Below are 25,512 nucleotides of genomic sequence, written 5' to 3'. Positions count from 1 at the left end.
GTGTCTCAGTGTTTGTAATCAGTTATGTTTATGAAAATGCATTTCACAGGTTCGTAATAGCTGTAAAAAAGAATCATACAATATCCCGAGTTGAAATGGACCCACAGGGATCATTGAGTCCAACTCCTGGCTCCACACTGAACCACCTAAAAATTAGACCCTATGGCTGGGGGTGTTATCCAGACAGTTCTTGAACTCCAGCAGCTCGGTGCTGTGACCACTGCCCTGGGGAGCCTGTTCAGTGCCTGACCACCCTCTCAGTATAGAACCTTTTCCTGTATCCAATCTGAATTTAAAAAGAGTTCAGCAACAACAACAACGTCATCAACACAAGGTTGAATTTTAAGTTATATGACTACTTTTACCTTTGCAAAATGCTTTAGTTTGCCAAACAGGAAGTCATCCAGATTGGGACTTTCAGAAACCTTAAAGGGATTCTAAATATGATCTGAAATGTGTTTAGTCCCAGTGTAGTTGTATAGGTTGTCCCTGTCTTAGTGAACTGGAATGCAGTGAGCAGGGGAACCAGAGCAAGCCTGTACCTGTGAGATAAACACAAGTGTATATCAGGAAGCCTGGAAAGGGTAATGTTATTACAGAATGGAAGAGTCAAGACTGAAATAGTAGTGGCTGTTTCATGAAGACACATACCTGTTTGAAGCCATGCTTCAGAAATACCAAATAAGAATGAAGGAATATTTGTGGATTCTTTTAAATGTTATGGTATATCAAGTAATTTTTCATGTCATCTTTAAATATTCAAATTTAGGTGCTGTATCCTCATTTAAGGTATTCCTAGCACTCAGAGATATTTCACTAGTTTATACGTAGTTTCTATTGATGGAACAGAGAGGAAAAAATGACACTTTTACCTGTTGCTTAAATCTTTTTGTTTGTTACTTATGAGAATTTATTTCCTTAGCTTATTTAATATCTGGTCTTTTTTTTTTTTTTAAACAGATGGGCAATAAAGCCAGAGTCCCTAAACAGGCGTTGAGAATAAGGCGTACTGGACATATTCCGAGGTCAACACAGAATGCCTGTATCAAGCAGGAAAACTTAGCAAAACCAAGGAGTGAATCAAGCTTATCAATGACAAAAGGTGAAAAAATGCATGTAACTAAACCTTCCTCAAATGAAGCCACAGCTAAAGATCACTCTTGGATTTTTCAAAGAGAGAACACAAACAGGAAGCCTGATTCAGAGAATCTTGATGTTAAAAAAAGTAAACAGAGACCTCAATATCCACATATATCAGCTGAAGACCTAGGAAATTTGGGGTGTTTAACACAAGAACAGCTTCAACAGATTTTGATGACTGTAAAAGAAGGAACTGGAAGCATCTTTGAGACTCATAATGAAAAGCAAGAGGAAATGGGTAAGGTGCATCCTGCTGCAAAAGTACAGTTTCCATACAGATAGTTGAAGTTTGTTTCATGGAAATAGAGCTAAATGTGAAAGTTTAATTTTGAATTCATAATTTAAGGTTATTTTCATGCTGCAGAGATGTTACTCCAATGGTCTCTGACAAAATACTGTTTGCTACTATAGATATGAAATTGCCTGTTACTGTTTAGGAACCAAACAAGTTAATGCTAACAGTAAAAATTAGGAATTGCTTAATAGTATTCTAATACTTTGCAGAGTAAGAAAGCAAGCAACTGCCAACGTTTTGTGCTGAAATTAAGTATTTTACATTGAGGAAAAAGATACATAGTAGAACAGCACTGTACTATTACTGTTATAAGTTTGAAAAAAAAACAAACACAAAGAGTTAGGACTTTATGGTTGTATGAAGAGTTCAGGTATTGCTGTGCATCTCAAGAGAAGCAGTGACATTTTCCTCTGGCCCCAAGATATACATGCATCTTTTTGCCTAGCTGTAATATTACTGTTGAGTATTATTTGTTTTGCAGTCCTTATACTGCCACGTGTGAGAACTATTGTGTATGTTCTTGTATTACATCTTTACTCCTGTTTGTAGACCTATGAAAGAAGTCAGCTCTTGGTCACCACAAACAAGACACATTGAAATTAAGTAATTACAAAAAAGAAATTACTTTTACTAAGTACAAAAGTGTGAGCTGTTTGTCAAGTATAAGCATTTATTATAAGTCTAGCATTCTAAAAATACCCTGTGAAGTTTTAACTTACATGCCTTAGACATACAAGCAGAGCTAAAAACAGTTCTACTAAAGAATGTCGAATTTGCAGGTTTCTTGTTTTTAAAGCAGTAAATGTTGAGAAGTATTTAGTGGGCACACATGCTTTACTTACTTGTGTGTGGATATATATATATATATATATATTTACATATACACGTGTTTGTATCCTACTACAGCCGCTAATGAGTCATCAGAGGAAAACACAAGCTTTTTGGAGAAATGCTACAATGAAGTTTCATCTGTTCCAGATGAAGCTAATTCTAACTCGAGCAGGAAACAAGAGTCATATCCGCAACAAGGACAGAAAGTTATGTATGTAAATCTGTGTTATTGTCTACAAAAAAAGTGTCTCCATTAATGATTAATATTGTTAATCTTCTTATTACAGTAAGAATTAACATTCTTAATCACAGTAAGAATATATCTAAAGGTAATTTTAAATACTAATTTAAAAGTTAACAGATAAGCTTTTTTGGTATTATTTTTCTTCTATCCTCCTCTTTAGAAAGGAGTCATGGAAACCAGCTAACATATTTACTACCTTGGGTGAAAGAGAAGGGGAGAAAGCCTTATTAGAATTTAAAAAGACACAGTGGAAGAAAGAATTAGGTAATTATAATACAGACTATTTATATTTTATCAGTTTATTATACTCAAGATGCCAAGAAACCTTGCATTCCTTATGCTTTTATAGATTTACTTGTGTCAATGCAATTGCTACAAATTTGGAAGTTATGTACTTTCATTTGTCTCTAGGAAAGATTGACATTTATGAGTTTCAAAAAAAATCTGTATAAAGAAAAATCTGTAACATATTGCAAGAATATTTTGTTCAGAAGCAGGCAAACAAGTACATTTGTTTATACTTCATATTGTAGGAGTTACTGGCTACTGATTTGGTCACATTCTTTCACTCTGTGATAGCCATTATCATTAACAAATGAGTTTGTTTCTTTTAAGGGAAAAGTGTTGCCTTATGTACCATTGTGACTGAATACAAGTTGCAATTTGACCTTGAAATAGTTTGCCGCCTTGCCTTATCCCTAACCAAGGGGAACCTGCAGAAAATTGGGAGTGTTTAACACAGTAAAAAAGCTTAATTTGTCACAGGCTTTTCATGATTGATATACAGGAGTGTTTTGCTTTGTTTTCAACTTGGATGTAGACTATCTAGTTTCAGTTTGATTCTGCACTGTCAGTAGCTTGCATTTAATATTATTAATCCAGTGCAGCTATAGAGTAATCTTATATCATTAGTATTAATAAAAATTGAGATAATTGATTTTTTTATTATTTCTTAGTTTTCCCTCTCCTTCTCAGTTATTCTTAAGCCTTCAGTGTTTTGTAGTCTTCTCAGAGATTCCTGTTACCTCCACATCTCTGGGCAGAGACTCAGTAGCCATCCTCTTTAAGAGCAAAATCACATTTAAACTGATAGCTCACACAGTAGTTCCTTCATCTTGTAGCCCTTTTTACAATCAAAACTGTAGAGCTTGTAGAGTCGGTGTGCCTTTTTAATTATTTATTTTAATAAATGCATCTACCTTCCTGTATTAGGAATTCTCACCAAAGTTTTGTGCACTTCCCTCCCCACCCTTCCTCCTGAAGATGAACAGGTAGCACTGAAGAAGAAGCTGAAAGAGACTTTGGAAGGAGAGGTGGGTTGTTTCTGGGCAAAATCTGGCAATGAAAAAACACCTACAGAGAAAATGGAAACAGCTAACCCAGATAAGGTAAAGCTATCAGTAAAAACACTGAAGAGCACAGTTTCCACTGCACTGGAACTGTTCAATTTTTAATTCATACAAGATTTTCTTTTTTGTACAGATCCAGCATTAACTGGAAGCAGAATCAAATTTCAGTGATTAGTTTAAGCTCTCTGAAGTGCTGCGAACTCCCTATATCAAACTTACCTGTTGCTCCAATTTGTAGTTTTACAAATTAGTATATTTATATCATGAACAACCTGTTTCTGTCTTTCCACGTTGATTACTAACTAAAAGGCATGAATCTTTTCCAGCTCTGTTTTGAGGAATAATCTCAATGGTTATGTAATTATTTGCATTGTTCATTAGCTCTGCTTACAGAATAATAAGCATAGCCTTTTGACTTTTACTCTAACCTGCCTTTCAGAAAGTCAACTGTCACTCTAAGAATGCTGTGTCAGATAAACACATTCTTAGGGGGACTGCCTCTACAGTGATTGCTTTCAAACAGGATAGGTTTGTATCTGTTGCCAGTTATTACAGTAAAAACAAATATCTTTTTTGTGGCATACTCAGCATTCCTAGAAAGTGTTATCACCGTGCCCCCATAAGAGCTTGTACATAACATGTACAAACACACTTATGTACTCAATACATATTAGTAGTTGCTACAAGTAATAGATTGGCTTTTATCCTATTTCAGGAAGCTGTGCCACAGGAACAACCTTCAAAGCATGAGCAACGGAAGAAGTGGCTTGAAGAGCTGGACAAACAGAAGGAAGAAGCTAAGCTACAAAAAATAGAAGAAAAACTGAATTTATCAAAGGTATCTGTGGTTTAGAGGTACTTTTTGGAATAAGAAAAGCTTTTATTTCAACTTTTGTTCTAAGAAATAAGAGAGAAAATCTTAGACCTAATGAACTAGTGACAAAGATGTAACTGAATGCAGCACATCCAGTTTTTCAATCATAAACTCAAGAGAGCTGCCCACTTAGCCAGTAGGCGTTCCAGTATTTTGGTGGCAGAAAACAGTGTGTCTAGTTTGATGAGAACAGTGGTATTACCTCCAACTCTTCCCCCCTCCCCCCCCATTATAGTTTGAAAGCACCAAGGGCTGGAAGGTTTTGTAGAGACAATAGCCAGACACTGTGCAAAAAGAAACTTCCTGTAGACTACCAAAGAAGATGAGAAAAAAAGAAGGAAAGTTAAAGACAATCACAATGTGTCACAGTGGTGTTCAGATCTTGTTTCTGGAAATACTACTTTAAGACATACATATGCACACATGTACACATTAATGAAGCTTTTTAAACATTTCTACTCCAAAAAGGATTGAAGAAAGTAGCCCTACCTTTTTTATTCTTCAGTTTTTTCAGGCTGTTGAACATAGGTCTCTTACACTGGATCTCAAAGGAAACTGTGGCCAATATAATTGCTTTGCAGGTCAGATATGTGGAGATTTAATACTATTGGCTGGTTTGGGCAAGATGTCTTACACCCCTGCAAGTTCTTTATATGGAAGAAGACTTATTTCCTTTACTATGTTATTATTTCTATCTTACTGCTGATTTTAGGTTCAGTGAAACATTCTCTGTTCTTATGCAGACCAATATTGATATGCTTTTCTAAAGTCTCTTGTCTTTTGAAATGAAGAAACATTGTACTATAGCTAGAATCCAGATTTCCAAATTGCTGTGTGTAGCTTTAACCCGGGATCAAACAATCCTCTTGCTATGTATCAGGTATATTCACTATTCTCAGTATTATTAGTGAACAAGAATCCCAATTACCAAAACTTGCCTGATATGAGCATTCATAACCTACAAACTTCTGTATTAAAAGGCTGCAGCTTTTACTTTCAACTAAAGCATTTAATACAGCAATTACACAATCCCTGGACAGAAACTCATCATTCCAATTCCGTAGTTCATAATGCTAGAAGAGAGCTTTCCTACCCACCTCCAAAAAAAAACACCTTCTTGCTAAGGTTGGTCACATACTTACATGTGACACAAATTTTTTTCATTTCCTGAGCTGTTGAAGAAATTGAATTTCCTTTGCAAACTGAGCTTTATATTGTGAAAGCAACACAGCTGTGAAAGGTCCCAGCATTAGCTGCCTCATTTTTTTAATTTGATAGCTGTGCCCTGGGGAGATGGATGTAGTTACCCACCTTACAGTAATCTCACTTCCAGCCCCTTTTGAAAGAAAGCTACATGCACTTAATCTTGTTTTCTTCAACATCTTATTTTTCAGGTCTTGTGTTACACTCTCAACCTTTCTACATATTTCACTACAGACTTACATAAGAATAAAATAGATTTTTTTAACTGCTCTTGTGTGGTTCCACATCAATGTGTACAAAGGAAAGGCAAAACTTAGGAAACAGGAGAAAGAATTATTTGGATTCTTATTATTTTTTGGACTAACAGTTTCTTGTGTCTTTTTTAATAGATATAAAACTTTTCTTAAAGAAGGTGGCTTTTTGTTCAAGGAAGTGACTCCCAGAAAGCTTTAAGTGGATTATGTTAGTTTCTTTTCTGCAGAATGCAAAATTTGAGGGAGCCGTTCTCCAGTCCTTCCAGAGAAACAAATCTTCTTTTATTGAGAAGAAAAAAACAATCTCAGTACCTACAGCAAAAACAAAGGTCCCTTAGGTAAAAATCTTCTATTAATGAAATATTAAAATATTCAGTTCCCAACATGGCGCCAAAAAAATAAGCTCAGGTAGTACAGAACGGAGACTTAAAAAGCCAATATGTCACCTCTAAAGAAGTTTCAGGTACTTTGCTAGGATTCTTGTGTTTAATTGAAAATGACAGATGGTGTGTGTGGAAAAGAAGGCTTATTTTACAATGGGTCTGTCAAGCTGAAAATAGGAAGTTATAGAGTAACATCTCTGCCCAATGCACAGTAATTCTGCTAGTGTTCAGCATTAAAGCAGAGGTAGTAAATGTGGGCCAGTGTAAAACATGCCACTTGTTCTTGTTATCAGGGAGAGAATATATGCACAAAAGGAGAAAAGTATGGCAGAGTGCACAGAGTACTGACATCAAGCAGTTTTGCAGTACTATTTGAAAAAATACGGGATGGAATAGTAATATAAATTGAAAAAGCCGTACCAAAAAGCCTGATTTCATGTTAGCTTACTTTTTTTTTTTTTTACTTTTAATGTTGTTTTGTTTGTTTGCTTGTTTTGAACTTTCTGGTTTGTTCATTTGTTTGTCTTTGCTGTCAATATAATAGAAATATGTTGGTGCTGACCAAGTGTATTGATCAGCAGTGTAATTTCTGATCTGACTTGTACGCAACAGAAATAGTTCTAGGAAATTAACTGCTCTGTGTATTGTACTTCCATAACAAAGATTTTCAGATGTTCCTGTTGTACAAAATATGTATTGTCTAACTCTTTTGTTAACCATGCTTTATAGAAACAGTGTAATTGAGCGCATTTCCGTTTTTTGTTGCTTCATATTTATTTAGGCTGAAGAGCATGACAGATGGGCAATGCATTTTGATACTTTAAAGAACCACCCTAATACTAATGCACAACACCCTTTAAATGGAATGTACAAAAAGCAGCATGAAAGTCTTTGCCTGTCACCTGACCCTAAGGAGCTGACTGCTTTTGTTCACCCTTTTTCACCTGCAGCTTTAGGCAACCTCATGCCCTCAAAGGTGGAAAATGCAGAAAAAGGTGCTAAAAGCAGTGCTTTGGATCACAGTCAGAAAGTCAGGTGAGTGAGCTTTGAAAGGGTAATTGTCTTCCCAGCTAATTAATTTGTCACCTCCTCAGAAATTAAAAAAAAAAACTTGAATAAGATCCTTTAAAGCTGATCATTAGATCTATCTCATCTAGCTTTTGCTTTTTTTCAGAATTACATGTTGTTTCAGCTTTGCAAGACACAAGTGCCTCTGTTGTTCATTAATAAAATTTACTGCAAGCTTACTTTCTTCCTTACTCATTACAATGAATTGTATTAATTAATTAATGCAATGTGATAGCCTCAATATGAAAATATTACTTGAAATCTAACTGAGACTTCTAATTAAGAAAGGCTTTAGGATTTCCTTTTTATGATTAAAAACATATACACATTTCCTTGTTTGTAGTTTCCTTCGTTCAATGACAGCTCTCCTGGATCCTGCACAGATTGAAGAGCGAGACAGACGGCGGCAGAAACAGTTAGAACATCAGGTAGATTTCTGTTTTAAAGTTTAATGACATTTTAATGAGTGGATGAAAGGTAGTTTTGTCATATGAATAAAGCATGATATTTAATAATAGTGAGGCAGTTGACTCTTATGCTTCAAATCACGTTTACAATTGTTTAACATTATTCCTCTCAGAGTCTACAGTTTTTTAATATCTGTATGGAGTTGATTGCACTTCTGTGACAGAATTCTCACCTCAAAAAGACACAACATAGACTTTAGAGCTCTAATAGGTTTTGCGTACATTTTTTTTAGTCTCCACTGTCATCAGGAGGACTGATATTTGCATATACCCCTTCCATGAATTTTAAAATTTTATCTACTTTACTGCCGCCATTCCCATTACTTCTGCTACACTCTTAACTGAACATATATCTTCATGAAGATGTCTATAGCACAATGTAAATAAATCTTAGTGTAAATGTAATGATTCTGTCTGCTCAAACTGTTATTCTTGCTAGATCAAAGTATATTAGATAAAAATCAGACCACTATTTCTTCACAAGCAATGTACAAAACCATTTTTGAAAATATAAAAAGAGACTTTTGTTTATCTTTGAGCATTTTGTCTTCAAACCGCTTTGCTGGGCTGGTAGTTCTAAAAAAAATGGGAAGGCAACTACATATCTTTTGAGAAATTAGAACAAAAAAAGTGTTTGAAATACTTTTTCGTTAGTAATGAACTGTTAGACAGCTATTTTCCCTAGTACTGTCACATAAACTAATAAATTGTCTTGAATAAATTGTCTCTTTTTTAATGCTTCCAAATCCAAATATTATACACATACATGGAAGTATATGAGTAAATAGATTGTAATACCTTCAATTTTATACCTTTTAATTCTACTTTTTTATGATATTACCAGAAAGCAATAATGGCTCAGGTAGAAGAAAAGCGGAAGAAGAAACAACTGGAGGAAGAGAAGAGAAAATGGGAAGAACAAGAGGAAGAACAGCGCCTAGCACGAGAAAAAGAACTGATGCAGAAACAGTTTGAAGAAGATATGCTTAAACAAAAACAAAAAGAGGTGGTTTTCTGTATTTTGTTTCATGCAGACAAATGGAAATTTTTTACTGATTTACTGGTTTACTAAACTTAGATGCTATGAATAGAGGGAAGACTATGTTTTGATTATTATAGTATATTGCTTTGATATACTATTTTTAAGTACAGTAAAAGATGACAGGATATATTTTGAAACTGTGCAAGGGATTTTGCCACATCTCCATTAACATGACCATAACTGCTCTAAAGCATGAACAAAACTCCTTCAGAGTTTCAAAATGGTAAATGGACTTCTGCCTACCAAATTCAGAGTCTGTAATAATACTATTTTTTGAAGAAAACAGTTCCTCACCTTCAAAATGGTGCTGCCTCCTCATTTGGAAAATGAAAACTACCTGAAATTTCTACATTTGAAACCAAAATTTGTTTCCTCAATTAATATAGTACAATATAGGTTTAAGGCAAGTTTGGTTTTTTGGACAAGGGGCCTTTTCAGAAAGATGAATGAATAATAACTGGCAAAAATGCACTTGTAGTTTCAAATAATGTAGAAAAATACATTTTAAACGTAAATTTTAAATAAAAAAAATACCTCAAACTCTGTGATCCAATTATTGTTGTTGATAAGTTGGTGCTTTTAAGATGCTTCAGTATCATGAACTTTATCTAACTGGATGTGCTTTTACTCTGGATTAAAGAGTTTCCAGAATATAATTTGGAAAAGTCATTTAAAAAGTTGATGTTCTAGAACTTTCACCTCAGTAACTATTGCTGAGCTTTCAAGCTTGTTTCATTTAAAAATTAAACTGAAAGTAACATTTTGACCTTTGGTGTACACAAATTTCACATTTTTATATATTCTTAACCTCTTACAGAAGAATCTGTAGAAGGTTAAAGCCATACTCTTTTCTTTTGGCACAGTAGCAGCTATAAGTGTTAGCAGAATTCTGCAATGTCATAAAACAGACTGTTTTCAAAAGCATAGCCTCCTCGAGAACCTGCAGAAATATGGATGCCTGATTGCTCTGCATTTTCTGGAGGGAAGGGTATAGGATCTGCCTGTAGATGCTAGAACAAACTGCTAAAAATTAGGAAAAGTCATATTTCTATGTAATAGCTCAGCTCCTTCCAAACATGTCATGCTATCAGTTTTGCTTTCGCTGGCAAATGCAGTGGAAGGCGGGGTATGAGATGGTAGTATCAGTTTGGATAGGAGTTGTTCCTTGGCCCAGTCATCTTGAACCCACTGGGTCTAGAAATATAAGCCTCAGATTTAGGGATGTTCTGCCTTTGTTAGGGAGGTTTCTAATCCCTCCTTTCTGTGGAACTAGGAGGAAGGATTCTTATGTTTATTTGGGCTTCTTTTATTTCATTAAACCACACTGATGATAGATAGCTGAAATCAGATGACATTTATGACAGGATGCATTTATCAGAAAGGAGTTAAATATCCAAATAAGTTTGAGGATCTAGATGCTGGCTTTTTAATGCTAGGATTGAACACCTTTCATCAGCACAGCAGAATGCAGAGCTTCTGATTTTACCATTAAAAAGTTAAATGTTAGGTATTGCATCTACTCAACTAGTTTTTGTTGTTTTTTTTTGGTTTTGTTTTAAAGGCTTTACTCAAAACAAGAATGTATGTTGACATGATTTCTGTAAACATTGGGGATTATATGGAGATTAAATAATCCTATTTTATTCTCAAATGATCACATATTTACTTTTTTTTTTCCTAAAGGAACTTTTGACTCTTAAAACAAATGAGATCTATCAGACAATGCAGAAAGCTCAAGAATTAGCACAGAGATTAAAACAAGAACAGCGTATTCGAGATTTGGCTCAGAAGGGACATGACATTTCAAAACTTAAGAAGAATCTTGGTGGCAAGTACCAATCTTTTCATATTCAGTTTGCTTGTTCCTGTGGTGTTTGCATGCAAGGTGCTAGTGTTCTTTCTTTGCCAGTCTGCATTTGTAATAAGGTCAGAAATTGCTCCTTTGCCTCAGGAATCAAATTTCATTTCAGTTTATTTAACGAGCCTTCCAAACAAGTGTCGTTATTAACTAATATTGTGAGTACTGTATTTTAGTATATTACTATTATTATATAACTTCAAATGCTACATTGCATAAAGGAAGAAATATAAGGCTGTCACCAGGAAGGCATATGGAATATTCAGACCTATAAATGGTCAACTTGATTTTCAGTGAAACAGCCAGAGTATTCGGATCTGAATCATAGTTCTCAACCTTTTGCTTTGAGTTCTAAGCCACAATAGTCTGATAACTTGATAGCATAGTTTAAATGGAATATATGTTGCTACATTAAAAAAAAAATGCCGTGATTCTTTTTAGGTGACACTGAATTTGAAAATTGTAGTACTGACATTTCATATCAAAGTCATAACTTTTCTGATGACATTAGCAGTAATAATGATCGGCAGACTTCTCCTTGGAAAGACACCGCTGTACAGACAGGTACGCAGCCCTTCCACTTAATTACCCTGGTGTACCGAAATACAGGCAGTGGAACAGCATATTGGTGTAACTGAGCAACAGGGCCAAATCACTGTCATTCGGAATGAAATAAAGCTAGCAAGAAGTACTTGGACAGACACAGGCATATTATAATATTACCATATATCACTGTATTCTTCTAAATAAACAATATGCCTACATAGTTACCTGCCAATTACAAAGTCAAATCAGCCAGTCTGAAGTATGGTGTTGGCTTAGAGTCATGGTCACAAGCCCTGCAGGACTAAATTTATTAAGGCATTTATTATATTATATTTTAGTACTCTTCAGAGTGAATAATCACAGGCTTATATAACATGCTTTGGTATCAAGCTGAGCTGGGTCCTTAATGAATCCTTGAAGATGCTAACAGAAATACTGTCAATAATCCTGGAATTAGAAAACTAGACTAATTGGAAAATGAAAGGTTATATTCAACCATTTAGAAAAACTTTTTATAATTCCTGCTAAATATCCAGACAAAATTGTGGGTCTATGTAGATGGAATACCTGCCAGTCTTTATCTTGATTATGTATCACACTATTAAAACAAACAAACAAACCAAAAAATAACTATGATTCTAAGTCTATGATTCTATGAACTTAGTCTACATTTATTCATGTTGTAGGTGAGGCCTCAATGAGCAGATTGAGTGGAAACATATAGTTGCTTTATACCTTGTATTTAGAAAATTATTAGCTTCTTAACACTTGAGAAGATAAAGCTTTAATTTATTTGTATTCGCATAAGCAAAAATTAATAATTTTGGTTTTGATAATGCTGGTAGAAATTTTACTAGAAATTCAGAGCATTTACAAAATAGTTAATATTTTTGTATATGCCAATTAGTAAAGAAAGAGGCTGGATTTTTAGTACTTTAAAAATTGAACAAAATATTTCCATTGGAAGACAAAGATTAGGAAAGTATGTTTCTGACAGCACTGTGATTATGACCAAACCATCAACATTCTAAAATACTAAACAGGAGCTGTATTTTGCTCTTTACCAGTGGGTACCAGGAATAAAACTGAATTTGGCATTTTAAGATAATGTAGTTTCATTTTACTTACATTTTAATTTTGTAGTGACTTGATTTTGTTCTCTAATCTTTTTTTTTTCTCCTTATTGAAATTGCTTGTATTGGTCCTATATTTTTTCCACATCAAAAAGGATAAAAATCATCATAAAACTGTAGCAACTGTTTTTTGAATAACATCAGTAATGGTAGATTGATGTGCAGACAACATTCAAACAAGTTATTTGAATAGCTTACACTTGAAATTAAAATACTTTTTTTTTCAGATGACTGTAATACTTCAGCGTGTATTGATTCAACTGAGGGAAGAACTATGTGTTGTGGATCACCTGATATTTCCATAGAATATAAGGAAACCTCCAACAGCAAAAAATATCAGAAAGAAATGCAGTATACAGATGAAAATAAAATTTCAGGACAAGAGAATGGTGGCATCTACAGTGAGCTATATGAACAATATGCAAGAAAAGAAAGACAGGTTAAACCTTCAGAAAAACATACTAAAAGACCTGACTGGAACATAAACAAGCCTGGGAAAAGATATATTCCAGCATCAGAAAGATACCCTAAACAGCTACAAAAACAAAGGGAAGAAAACAAAGTAAGACGGCAAATGGAGCTGCTTCAGTTGGTAGAAAGAAATACCCCTGGGAATCTGTGCCCAAAAAACAGGTCTCCTTCACCTCATGAAGAAATGAACATGAAGAATAAGGGACATAGGATCAGAAAGGTAACTACATTTTCTCTAGCACGAATGATGAGTATTTTTAAGACTTACTTCACTCACTTCTTCTATGTAAGAGAAGCTCTGAGAATTTTCACCTGCCCTTTGCGTAAAGAACAGTACTACAGCAGTGTTTTGTTTGTTATGATCAGAACATCTTGATTTTTGTCATTTATTGTTATTTCAGTCTGCCAAAGCATGTATTTGATGTAGTTTATCATCATTGTTTCATTATGTAAAAAGGGAGCTGGATTGAAAGTAGTGTGGGGGACAAAATGGTATCACTGACTTGTGCATTTCTGTCCATCGTGTAGTGGTGCCAGTTAATAGATTAGGAGTACCTGTCCAGTTCTTATTTCTGCAAAGAATCTGTGCTACTGAAGACGTACTCTAATGTCATAAAAATGTATACTTAGTGGAGTTGGGTTTTTTTCTTCCCCATTTGCAGTAAGCATGTGTAGCATGTGGCTGGGAAAAAATAATTCTCATATAAAGAAAATACTATTAAATATATTCCTGCCTGCTCTCTCTCTCTCTGTATGTATGTATGTCTATACATAAACACCTACATTTCTCTCACCTGCCAGTAGAAAAAATGCTGGTGTTGAAAAGGTGGCCACCTTAATTCTGTTTAGTCATTTGCTTATTATGGCTACATACACATATTTTAGAAGCTGTGGGTATTAAAAAAAAAAAAAAAAAGGTTTATGAAATTACATAGCTAGATAGCTGTTCACATAGGTGCCTTTGAAGATTTATTCATCTGTTAAACCAAGTTTGTTGGTTTTTTATCAGATTAATAGTAAATCTTATGATTAATGGTAAATAAGTTTTGCATGTATGTTATTGAAAGCTAAATTTTCAAAAATTCTTTTCCTGAAAAAAGGGGTAATGTATTTTAAGCAGATTTTTAAGTTAATTAAGCTGTGTATGATACCATAAGAAGCACGGGATATGTTAATACATTTTAATTTAATTAGAAAACTTCTACTGACTGTATATAACAATAAGACCTTTCCTTTAATAATCATTGCCTTGGGCTAAACTTTTCAGGTTTATAAGCTTTCCAAGAAAATGTATATGTAGTATATTTTATTTCTCTTAAAGCTATCATAGAAAATTGGAGTAAGTCCTTCTAGAATTAGTCAGATTAATTAGAGTTCATAGATACTACAATTTTCCTTAATACAAGTCTTTGATGATACCCTTCTCCTGAACTCAGATCATGTAGTCCTTTTGGAATTTCAGAACAAACTTGTTTTGAGAAATGAAAGTGTTTAATATAAAAATATGGAGGTTTTTATTTTACTTTTGACTTTCTTGGTTTTCTCCTAGGAAGAACAATTACATAAGAATAATTTGAATGAAGAAAGGTATGTCAATATTCTGCATTAATGCAAAGTATAAATATATAAATAGTAAAATATGCATGCTTTTCTTTCCTGATTTTTAACTGTTTTAAATAATTTACATGCATCTAGTTTTCTACTATTAAAAAGACACAAGAGAAGACAAAACAAGCTAGTCGTAAATAATAAATAGCTGGTATAAAGGCAGAGTAACGGAGCAAAAGTGCAGGCCTCTGAGCGTTTTTGTCTCTACTGTTTAAGAAACTTAACCATGTTACTTTTGTGTTTTTTATATGTTAACTGAAATTGTTTCATACAGGTCTGACTCACCACCTGTTCCAGCAGTTAAGAACAGGTTACACCAAGTACAACAAAAACAGACACACACTTCTAATTTCCTGGTGCACAACAACAATAGTAGAAGAGAGAAAAATATCAAGACAGATGCACAGCAGAGGAGCTCCCCTCCCCTAGTTACAGAAGCTGGAAGACCTCCGTCTTCACAGTTTATTCCGTATGTTCGAACAAATGAAGTGTATTATCTTGATCCAGAAGCACCAGTGACTAGACCTTCAACACATGACCCACAATATCGACAGTTTAATGGTACTGAAATGTATTATGATCTGATTCATATAGAAGAGATGTTGCAGTGACTTAGTTCAAAGTGCTACATTTTGTTCAATTTGGTATCTGTTTTTACTGAATTCTGCTGTAACCCATGTTTGTCAGAGCACTGTACAGAAAGCCTATGCAACCAAATTTATACTTTCTATTAAAAAAAAGCAACAAAATTTTTAATTCTTTTATCTGTCCTTTTCTGTTTGTTTGTTTGTTTATCTTTGCTGAACGACAATTGCACTTCTCTGGCATTATTACATACAGATTTTGGTCTTAGGAACCTAAGTTGTATTTGACTTAAAGTGATCACAATCTAATAGCAACCAAAACCTGATTTTCACAAGCTGTGAAGATCTACTACAAAATTAGAACAAAATTTATAGGAGTATTGTTAACTGATTTGATATGTATTTATTTTTAGGTTCTTACCCAACACCACGACAGATTTTTAGCTCTGATCACACTAGAGATCCTCTTCTAAATCCTGATGGAGTTAAAATCAGAGAGAGACAACAAGCAATTCTCAAGGGACTGTCAGAATTACGCCAGGTAAGCAAATAGTCATTGGATAAACATGTATGTCTACATACTGAAGTCAAAATGAACATTGCAAACTATTACATAGTCATAAGTGTTAGTCTTTAATTCATTTTTTTTCCATCATATAAGTTTTGGGCCTCAACCTCTACCTTTCCTCATTAATTTTGCTTTAGTAAATGCATTACTTCCATCCTTGGACTCTTCTTAAGGACTACGAACTACGTAGTCCTTAGATTTACTATGATAAGGTGGAATACCTGAGAAAACTTGAAAACAAGAGGAATAACTTTATTACTGTCCAGGTATTGATATAGGATTACCTATAGTAAGAATGTTTCAATATCAAGGGGAAAAAAGAACAGTATTTTAACAAAACACCCGAACCTTTGTTATGTGACTGGTAAGCCAGTCATGCCAGAGGTATGTAGATGGCATAGAAAGTTAGAGGGGTGGTAATCAAGTATCAGGCCTGGAAAAATATTCCAATCTGTAAATATGATGTGTGAAAATCCTTATAAAATCTTTCCAAGATAGCTATTCTTTTGCTAATGTCTAAAATTCAGGATTTGTCAATCAGCCAGGTGTTGTGAGTGAAAAGAAAATGTAATTTGGTGGGATAACACACGCAAGAGCTACCAGAGGCAAAAGTCTGTCTATGTTTGTATACATTGTTCAATTTGTAGTAAGTCACTGGTAACGATTAGGTCTTCAGGATTGCCCAAGGGATTTTGAACAAGGCAAGACTGTCTTTAAGGATGCACACATTGCAGTAAATTAAAGCACAAAGGTTATAGCTGGTAACTGTGAAGTTACGTATTTTTCTGTTTGGAGTCAGAATACCAAAAAAAGATACTGTCGAGCTTTAAGTTATTAAAACATGAGTGAATTTAATACTCCACCTGCTAGCAATGAACTGTGGTCCACAGTAGGTTCAAACCTCAGGCCTGGACAATCACAGGAACAGTTTTCTTTCATGCTTCTAAATGGCCTGATAGAGGACTGCAAGACAAAAAAGAAAAATTTTCCTTTCGGTTTGCAATTCTTCTTTGAGGACTATTAAAGATGTGTGTGTATTGGTATCATCCTTTTTTTGAATGACTCCATAGTGATATTAGTGACTTTATTATTAGATAAAGTACTTTTAGAATAATTATATATAGCTAAAAAGTAAATAAACGTATAAGAAAAAAACATATAATGAAGTATGTAAATAGCAGTGCTATTCATTTTCCTTTAGATTAAAGGAGAAAATTGTGTAAACAATCCAAATGAAAGAAGGAAACTCTGACAGACTTAAGTACAATAGAGTACCATTAGTTAGCTCCTGGTCTGCTTTAGAGAAACACACGTGCGTACCTAGTGCTTCAGTAGCAAGTAAATCCCTTGCACAAACGAGAGGTCAGCCATGACATACTTCACCTGTAATTTTAGAAAAGAAAAGATGTGACACAAGAACACTGAAAGGTTGTCAGTTTCTCATGACTTCCAGGTAGATTTGCCTAGATAGATGACTTTCTTCATGACTAGAACAGGTCTTTCCCAATGCCCATTAATATTTTTGTTAAATAGCCACAACTTCCACGTGTTTTGTATTCAGGCTTCATTTGCCAATGGTATTTCAGTTAAGAATGAAGCCGTTGTCTTCAAAGCACAATTTGAACTTTGTGCTTGCTGAGGTGAACAAAAACCATGAATATTTAACAAGGTTTAAAGTGGTAATATCAGTGTTGGCAAACGTAGGAGACACAGGCTTGGGAACATTTTTTGCTGCACAGTGAGTATTCAGGCCCTAACAGTATCTAAAAAGTAACATTAAGGGTAGTCTTTCAGTGAAGGTTGGTTCTCGAAAAGAGTTAAAGTTTTTTAAGTTCTTTTTAAAATACCCTAGCAGCCACAGAATGCATTTAGGACATTACCTGTTGAACTGAGGTGCTCTATCTATCTGTTTTGCGTTGGTTATTTCATTGAGAAAGACTGAATAGTGCAATATTTTGTATGAAATATAAGACAAAGAGCAGAGTTTAGTTTTTCTATTTCAGGAGATAATCTAGTCTTTTTTTTTTTAAATGATAATATACACAACTTTATGTATATATATATATATATATATATATATCCGATTAATAGTTTCAGAATACATATATATATATATATATATGCATGTATATATCTATATTTACAACATATTTGGCCAGTCTTTAGCCTTTAAAACGCATATAGAGTATATAGAAAAATATGATCAGGATGTTTCAGTAACAGTGTAGCTGAACTCACTGGACCCTGGATACACCAGTGAAAAATGAAGGGCCCTGAGGGCCCTCCTCTGCCCAGGAGAGGGTGAGTCTGTAATTGCATTTGTTACAACTCAGCAAGTCTCCCTTTGTCTTAGCTGCTCCGTGAAGTCTTCTTCTGTATTTCGGGTGACGGCAGTAATAAGAATTATCAGCAGACTTTAGTTTCCTTGCTTAAATCAAAGTAGGCGGTGGAATAAGCCTGGGTTTCTTCATCCAGCAAAGTGGACTAAGTATTTGTGGAAAAAGAAGAGTCAACACTGTGTTCTCTTTTTCAAAAGACACAACAACAACAAAACAGTTACAGTCAGTACATACCAGAGCATCTTATTTTACTAGGGCAATAAAAACACAATAAAAATACTTGCTAGCAGGTTGTAGCCTGTAATGGCTAACTGACTAAAAAGTAAAAAGACTATTTCAAATTTATGAATGTACCTGACACAGCTGTCATGTATTACTTAAGCACATAGCCAAGGATACAATCCTAAGGGTTTTTGTTACAGGTTTTCTCCATTTTCTAGTACCGGAGCAGGAACCTTTTACATTTGAGCATAAATACGCACATCCTCATACTTCTGTCACTGTTCTAGGTCAAAAGGTAACACTCTCCTTTGTCTTAGAGAATAACTAACGCTAATACTACAAACTGGTACCCATCAAGTTTTGGGGTTTGGCTTCATAAAAGAACATGCTAGAATACTACAAATGTAGTGATGGCGCATAAGACAATAAGTTAATACAATGAAAATGCCATGGCTCTGCTGCGTAGGCATCCCTGGATACATTAGGATAGGCTACCACTTCAGTCACACTTCAGCACGTCTTTTGTATGAATCAGGAAAGCCTGAGTTCCCTCCCTCACGAATGCGTTATGTTGTACTGCTTTAAGTTGTGTATTTAAAAAGCATTGCACCTCACTGGCACATTTATTAGTTCAGGCTGCCTAAGGCAGGCAGAGCATTCACTTTTATATTCCATTTATTTCAGGGCCTCCTACAGAAGCAAAAGGAGTTGGAGTCTGGACTAATTCCCACTGTAATTCAGGAAGAGAATTTTATTTCACCCTTTTGAAAGGTACATGTAACTGTACTGAGTTCTTAAAAATGTAAAGGCAGAGCACATTGCTAATGTAATTAATTGTGAACCATTTTATTATGCAAATTTTGATAGGATTACAGGATTACGTTGCTTTCCAGATTGAAGATACATTAAACTAATGATGGTATTTAGAATGGTCCTCATACTACATGAAGACATGTCCATTTAATATAAATCACCAAGACACTGTACAAAAATGGATGTGTATGGTACTGAGTTTATGCATTTTTTTTGATAAATAAAAAGATTAAAGAATCATTCTGAATGGCTTTGGGAGTGGGTAGATATTTTTAACTACATAAAACTGCTTGTACTTAGGTTTTAGGCTTAGACAAATTAATGGTCTATTAACTTAATCTCAGATTTTAACACCACAGCAATGCTGACTGTAACATGCACACATAGCTCCCATTAAAACAGGATAGCAGCAGTTAATATTGTAATGGCTGGGTCCAAAATAACAGAATTCAGTTTAAGGAAGTCAGCTTATAAGTAAAGTCTGAAGAGGTCAGCCTTCAATGCTTCCAGCCAGAATAAGAGCAAATGCATTTAAAATAAATATTTTAGCCTTCAAGAGAAAGGATAGTTTGGAGTAAAACTGTTTTTCTTCTAGATCTCTACAGAAGATGCCTAACCTGAATTAATTTTAGTTGATATGCAATAAAAACCACTGGACCTCCAACCCAAGAGTCCTTCTAGGAGCAACTGTTTTTAGAAATAACCTGACTATGACGGTACCTTACAGCAGTAGCTGAGGGAATAAGTGTGCGCTCTTTCCTCTCCCTTTGTATGCCGAGTTATGTAATAGGTGAGAATCTACAGTTGACATTATACTTGGTAGAACAGTTTTTCCACAAAATTCATTAACAGTTTATTGGTACAAGGGAGGTTTTTTGATAGATTACTTGCCTGGTAAGATAACTGCTAAACTACTTTGGTCATGGTTTGTTCCTAATTTAAATAAGTGAATCAAACAATTAATAGAAGGGAAGATATTCAACTTCAGGGAAAAGTGTACTTCTTTTGATTAATCTACCATTTTTAACAAATTGTAATTGTCCCAGCTAACTTTGTGAGTTTACAGTTATGTAGTTTCAAACACTAATAATCCAGTACCAAACCACACATCCTATATAAAAGCACTAATACCAAATTACAAACAGGAAGAAAAAAAGACTTTGGACAACTTGAAAACAAGAACAGTAAACGTAAGAGTCAGGGTATTAGCGTATGTAAAGACATCAATGTAACTAAACAGGTAATTCTGAGACACCACAGCTATTTTACTATCGGCTACTGTTCTCCAGAAGCCTTTGAGTCAGAAAATGCTGCATGACATGAGTCAATTACAGAATTGCTATAGAAAATGCAAGGTTAACTTAGCACATGGAAAACTAAAAAGGACAGCATTAAGAAACAGACAGAACTCCATGTTTATGACAATACTAGTTTTAAAAAGTAGAAAAGCACAGCGATCACTACGCTGAAGTGTGAGAGGAGTGAGGATTTTCTAGTGCAAAGCTGAGCTGCCACCATCATTAAGACTAGCTTTGTTCTTCTCGTTACTCTAGAACTACAATGGGAAATAAAAGTTGTAAGATCATTCTGATGTTGTTCTAATCATGCAGCATCAAAATTAGACAAAGATAATTGCTAGTTATGAAATAAAATTTGGGTACTTTTTTGTGTACTTCGAAAACAGTATAAAAACCACAGACAATACAATGTGTTAGCAAGTCCCTTGTGCATTAAGAGTTTATTTTATTTTGTAATGGAACTGCACCATTAATCTAATTGAGGTATTTTGCCAAAATCCAGTCATTAAAATAACTACGCTGCCTTATAGCTATGTAAAAACATTTGTACAAAATTGTGTCAAATAAATACATAAGTTTTGATATTTATGTAAAGAAAAGTGATTTGGATACTCTTACAGTTAAAAAAAACTTGCCGTTTCACATATTTTAGGCAAACATTCAGTTTTACATTAAAACAGACTTCAAACTGAAGCCTATGTACAAGTCAAATACAAATGTAGAAACTTAAAAGTGCCAACAAACAAGATAATTCAAGTACAATAAATGTTAAAAATATATATATTTATTTCAATTTTCAGATGCTTCCAACAGGTACAGGCCATCATGGTTTAAATAAGACAAGAAAACATTTAAGATAAAGGACAAGAAACATTTTGTTCCAGAATAAAATAGAAATTGTTAATCCACCATTCTAGAAACAGAAAAGTCCACAGCAACTTATAAAAAAGACTTACAAGTTTATTTCTGTTTTGAATATGGCCTGGAAGAATCACAATTTATATCCCAGCCACCAGGCGATGATGACTTTTCTGTATCCATGCTCTGACTGTAAGCAGATAGAAAATAATTGCCCCCTTCTTGGTTTTGATTTGCAGAAATCGGGTATGTTGTTCCCAGAAAAGTCTGATGAGTGAGTACATTAAACTGACTGAATTGATGGGACATGTTTAATTGTCTGCTGTAAACTTGGAAGTTATTAAAAGGAGCTTGTTCAACTGAGTTCTGTTTTTCTCCTTCAGCAGAACATGTTGTAGAAACTGGAGTAATTGGCTGTATCTCTTCCAAGTCAATTTTAGAAGTCTTTTCCATCAAACCAATTTGTGCTTCAGGAGATAACTCTGTAGTTGATACACAGCTTTCTTTTGTATCTACTCCATGTGAGCCCTTGGCCTCTGTCTGCAAAGCTTCCAAGCGACATGGATCATACTTAGAGGCATCATTCCAGATTTCTATTTGTGATGCTTCATCCCCTGAATCCAGAGACATGTCCTCCTCATCCTTTTCATCGTTTTCTACAAGAACTACATTAAAAAAAAAAAAAAAAAAAAGAAAGTCCTATTCTATTGAAATACAAACTTTTGTTAGAAAAGCTATACACTACTCACAGAGTGTTATGCTTCAGGTCTGTAAGTCCATTATCACTTAAGTCTTGGTCTTCTGCCACTCTTGTTCACTTACTCAACATACACACTTAACCCTCTGTGTGAATGTCCAGTTACTCCGATGCTAAAAGCTTCTGCGCATTGTGTTCATGTTTAGTGTTGGGAAATCCCAACTCCCAGCTCCAAAGGGGTTAATGTCAAAACAGCATCTAAAGTTATACAGTAGGTCAGTATTTGATCAGACAATTAAAGGAGTACAATTACTGACATCTTAATCCTTTGTTTACAATTTCTAAAAGCTATTGTTACGTTTATACTTTTCCTGGAAACAGACGGTTATACCTTTTTAGCATACATCTGCTTTCTTGGATACCACGTCAGCCTATAATTCTGTATTTAACATCTTCTTGGTGCTCCATCCCAGCTGCTTTTTCCCCATCACTTAAAATAAAGTAGCTTGAGAGTTGGGTTTTCCTTGCCATCTGTAGCATTCATTTACATGAAGAGTAAAGACACACTATTTCAAGAACCTCCACCCCACACGTCTAATTAGCTGAAAAAAAAAAAACTATAATTATGTGTAATATATTACCTGATTGTCTTTTCTGAGCATCAGAGGGAGGCAGGCTGTTTTCTTCAGTAACAGAGTTGTGATACCCAACAAGACTTTTAAAATTTTGCATAAAGTCATCAACAGTAGCAACCACTACTCCATTTTCAGCATAATTTGAAAGCGTTTTGAGATTCTTTTCTAAATACATAAAAGGGGATTTTGTATTAAGATACAGCACCTGTTATCAAAAGGGGAAGAGAGGTAATCTTATATTTTGGTTTTACCTGTTAAGAAGACAACATGCCTCTGTTGTATGTTTTGCGCCTGAAGCCTGATAAGACAGTCTAATTCTGGTGCATTTCGAGTTTGAGAATCACAATGGTGGTAGGACAGAATTTCAACCAAGTGCTTCTTTTGGTAGGTATTCAGCAGGGTCAGCAGACTCAAGGCATTAGTATTCAGTCTGTGATGGGAAAAAAAAAACACTATTAGAAGGACATTTAAGGTCAGTCTAAATATTAAATCAAAAAATGAACATAACACTAAGTTGTACTTAATTGGGTTTTTGAGAACATAATTTAAAGCTGAATCATGTTAACAACTGGTATATAAATGATGACTGCTTACCTCCCCAGCTCTTTAAGTTTTTTTTGTATTTTGCAGTGGACTTTCCACTGCCATTTCCCATCTGGTGTATTGAGATCCTCCAAAAATTTTAAGAATTGTTTTAGTTTATCTGTTTCGGAGATATTGAACAGAAGTTAAATTTTGTGGTATGCAAACTAAAAACACTGCTTCAATATATACATAGAAGTGTGGTTTTTTTTTTTTCCCAGTCTTCAAAGTACTTAAGCAACTTTACCCTAGCTAGTACTTTAGGTTTAGTTCCTAGCAGATTAACCAACAACGATACTCCAAAACCGAGGGGGTTTTCTGTTGTTTTGTTTTTTTAAAGTAAAGGTAAACAATGGAATAGATAAAACAAACAGATACCTAACAGTGGTATTCAGTCAGCATGATCTGCCTTGCTAAAATATCTCTGAGAACTGGTAACTTAGATAACTATTCAATTTCAAATAGAGCAAAATTGAAAGAACGTAGTTTTTCAATTATTTTTTACTACATTTTTTGTGGATTGAGAAGTAAGGAATAAAAGTTTCTGTACGCATAACTACACAATACAAGACAAATTTAAAGACAAGATATCCATGTTCACGTTCTCCAGACAAGCCAGTGAGGTAAGAGACTGAATTAGCTGAAGTTCTCCAAAAAAAAAAACAAAAAACCTCACAATATCATCTCTGTAAATTAGGAGACTTGATTGGTCACTGCTCTTGAATGTGGCACTTATCTTTTACCCTAAAACATTAGGCTTTTTTGACTGTTTTAAAGCTTCAGAAAGCATCACACTTACCTATTGTGATGCTCTCTGGATTAAGGACAGATTCATCTGACACAACAAAACCACCAGACACAAAGAGTTCATTGTAAGTGTGATTTTTCACATCATCCAAGCTATCGACACCCGCAAAGCTGACACAAGAAAGCCTCTTCAAAGTTACTAAGCCAGGTATCTGTTTAAAAATCAGAGATATATATGAGGGAAAATAAAACTTAAAAGATCACAGTTAAAAAAGGAGCTACAGAACTTCTCTCATCTACCTATTAATACCGAAAATCAAACTTGAAAACGCAATGTAAAATTACTTTTTTCCTCTTGCTTTGGGAGGTGCTCTCTCAAAACCGTTACAGGAGTGAGACAGTGGAAGCTGAGTACTTAGAATGATTTTATTTTCTGTCCACTACAGGCTCATAAGCCATAGCTGTCAGGAACACCTAAGGTAATCTGACAGCTGCCTTTGCTTGCTGTTAGAGCATCACAGAACTAAAAGCAGAACTTACTCAGGCCTCAGCAGAGCTTTACAACTACTAAGTATACATTAGCAAGTACATGCAGGTAGAAGTTATTAGAGGTGTATGATGCAAGAACCCTAGGTATTACCACAGCCATTTTTATTTCTTCAGGAGGCACCTAAACCCAGGTCGTCATTTAAATGTTATGAGAGTAGCCTTAATAGAAATGAGCTCTTCTCACTATGCTTTAACAGTAGCTTTCTGTAGTATGCATTTACTTATGTGAAGTACCTTATGGATGAGGTTGGCGATGTCTTCATTTTGAATAATTATCAACAGTTTATCTAAATCAGCTCTTCTTTTAAGGAACTGTTCTGGATGGCACTCTGTATTACCTAACTTTGTAAGATATTCCTAACACCACAGAAAGAAAAGATGGTAAAGAAAAAGCAAAAAGGTAGTTAGGCCAAAACAATCCCCAGAACACGACCACATTTAAGTGTTTTCCATTCAAATGAATCTCAGAGGGTAGAACTGCCTTTTTTTTTTTTTGTCTTTCCAATACATTAACCAGAAGGATGTAGCAACATGGAAATAGGCTATTTTAGCAAGTCAGTCATTCTTACAGAATAGCACATAAATGGACAAGTGACAGTCTATTAACTGCACAACTTCTCAAGAAAACAGAAGCTTTATTATTTCACTTTCAAATTTCACCTTACACATGTAAATACAGAAGGACAGCAGTCTCTAAAGTTACCTGTACTATTAAACAGAGGGAAAAAAAAATAGAACCTCAAACAACACACCACCACACAAACTTTTCATGTGTACTTGCTAAAATGCCATCACACGTTTGCCCTTGTTATCTTTTTCCCCGAAAACCTTCCATAAGCCTAACCCCTCTGGCA

At 34.6% G+C, this 25,512-nt stretch overlaps 2 protein-coding genes across 14 annotated transcripts in view; one reads left to right on the top strand and one right to left on the bottom strand.

Moving 5' to 3' along the window:
* CCDC66 (coiled-coil domain containing 66) overlaps positions 1-25,512 on the top strand; it is a 40,411-nt gene that overhangs the window by 3,107 nt on the left and 11,792 nt on the right. For 3 of the 9 annotated variants that reach the window (XM_040569015.1, XM_040569014.1, XM_040569013.1), the window contains 16 exons: positions 50-334; positions 961-1,378; positions 2,342-2,477; positions 2,671-2,774; positions 3,723-3,898; positions 4,575-4,697; positions 7,355-7,608; positions 7,985-8,069; positions 8,953-9,114; positions 10,834-10,978; positions 11,450-11,572; positions 12,915-13,378; positions 14,708-14,745; positions 15,041-15,327; positions 15,764-15,891; positions 19,164-19,509. In XM_040569015.1, coding sequence (XP_040424949.1) covers positions 961-1,378; positions 2,342-2,477; positions 2,671-2,774; positions 3,723-3,898; positions 4,575-4,697; positions 7,355-7,608; positions 7,985-8,069; positions 8,953-9,114; positions 10,834-10,978; positions 11,450-11,572; positions 12,915-13,378; positions 14,708-14,745; positions 15,041-15,327; positions 15,764-15,891; positions 19,164-19,247 — 2,727 coding nt within the window. In that variant the 5' untranslated portion in view covers positions 50-334 and the 3' untranslated portion in view covers positions 19,248-19,509. Of the gene's footprint in view, positions 1-49; positions 335-960; positions 1,379-2,341; positions 2,478-2,670; positions 2,775-3,722; positions 3,899-4,574; positions 4,698-7,354; positions 7,609-7,984; positions 8,070-8,952; positions 9,115-10,833; positions 10,979-11,449; positions 11,573-12,914; positions 13,379-14,707; positions 14,746-15,040; positions 15,328-15,763; positions 15,892-19,163; positions 19,510-19,887; positions 21,360-21,390; positions 22,158-25,512 lie in introns of those variants that run through there. The other 6 variants (XM_040569009.1, XM_040569012.1, XM_040569008.1 and 3 more) reach the window with 6 other exon arrangements.
* Positions 21,357-25,512, bottom strand: part of TASOR (transcription activation suppressor) — a 38,549-nt gene continuing 34,393 nt past the window's right edge. For 2 of the 5 annotated variants that reach the window (XM_040569006.1, XM_040569007.1), the window contains exons 18-23: positions 24,893-25,015; positions 24,162-24,321; positions 23,375-23,483; positions 23,032-23,210; positions 22,787-22,945; positions 21,357-22,403 (exon numbers count right to left, since the gene is read on the bottom strand). In XM_040569006.1, the coding sequence (XP_040424940.1) occupies positions 22,348-22,403; positions 22,787-22,945; positions 23,032-23,210; positions 23,375-23,483; positions 24,162-24,321; positions 24,893-25,015 (786 nt within the window). In that variant the 3' untranslated portion in view covers positions 21,357-22,347. The remainder of the gene's footprint in view (positions 22,404-22,786; positions 22,946-23,031; positions 23,211-23,374; positions 23,484-24,161; positions 24,322-24,892; positions 25,016-25,512) is intronic. The other 3 variants (XM_040569004.1, XM_040569005.1, XR_005823042.1) reach the window with 2 other exon arrangements.

The sequence above is a fragment of the Cygnus olor genome, chromosome 10 (assembly GCF_009769625.2).
Source record: "Cygnus olor isolate bCygOlo1 chromosome 10, bCygOlo1.pri.v2, whole genome shotgun sequence".
Lineage (NCBI taxonomy): Eukaryota > Metazoa > Chordata > Aves > Anseriformes > Anatidae > Cygnus > Cygnus olor.
The sequence above is the reverse complement of the archived record's forward strand: the minus strand, read 5'-3'. Positions and strand labels throughout refer to the sequence as shown.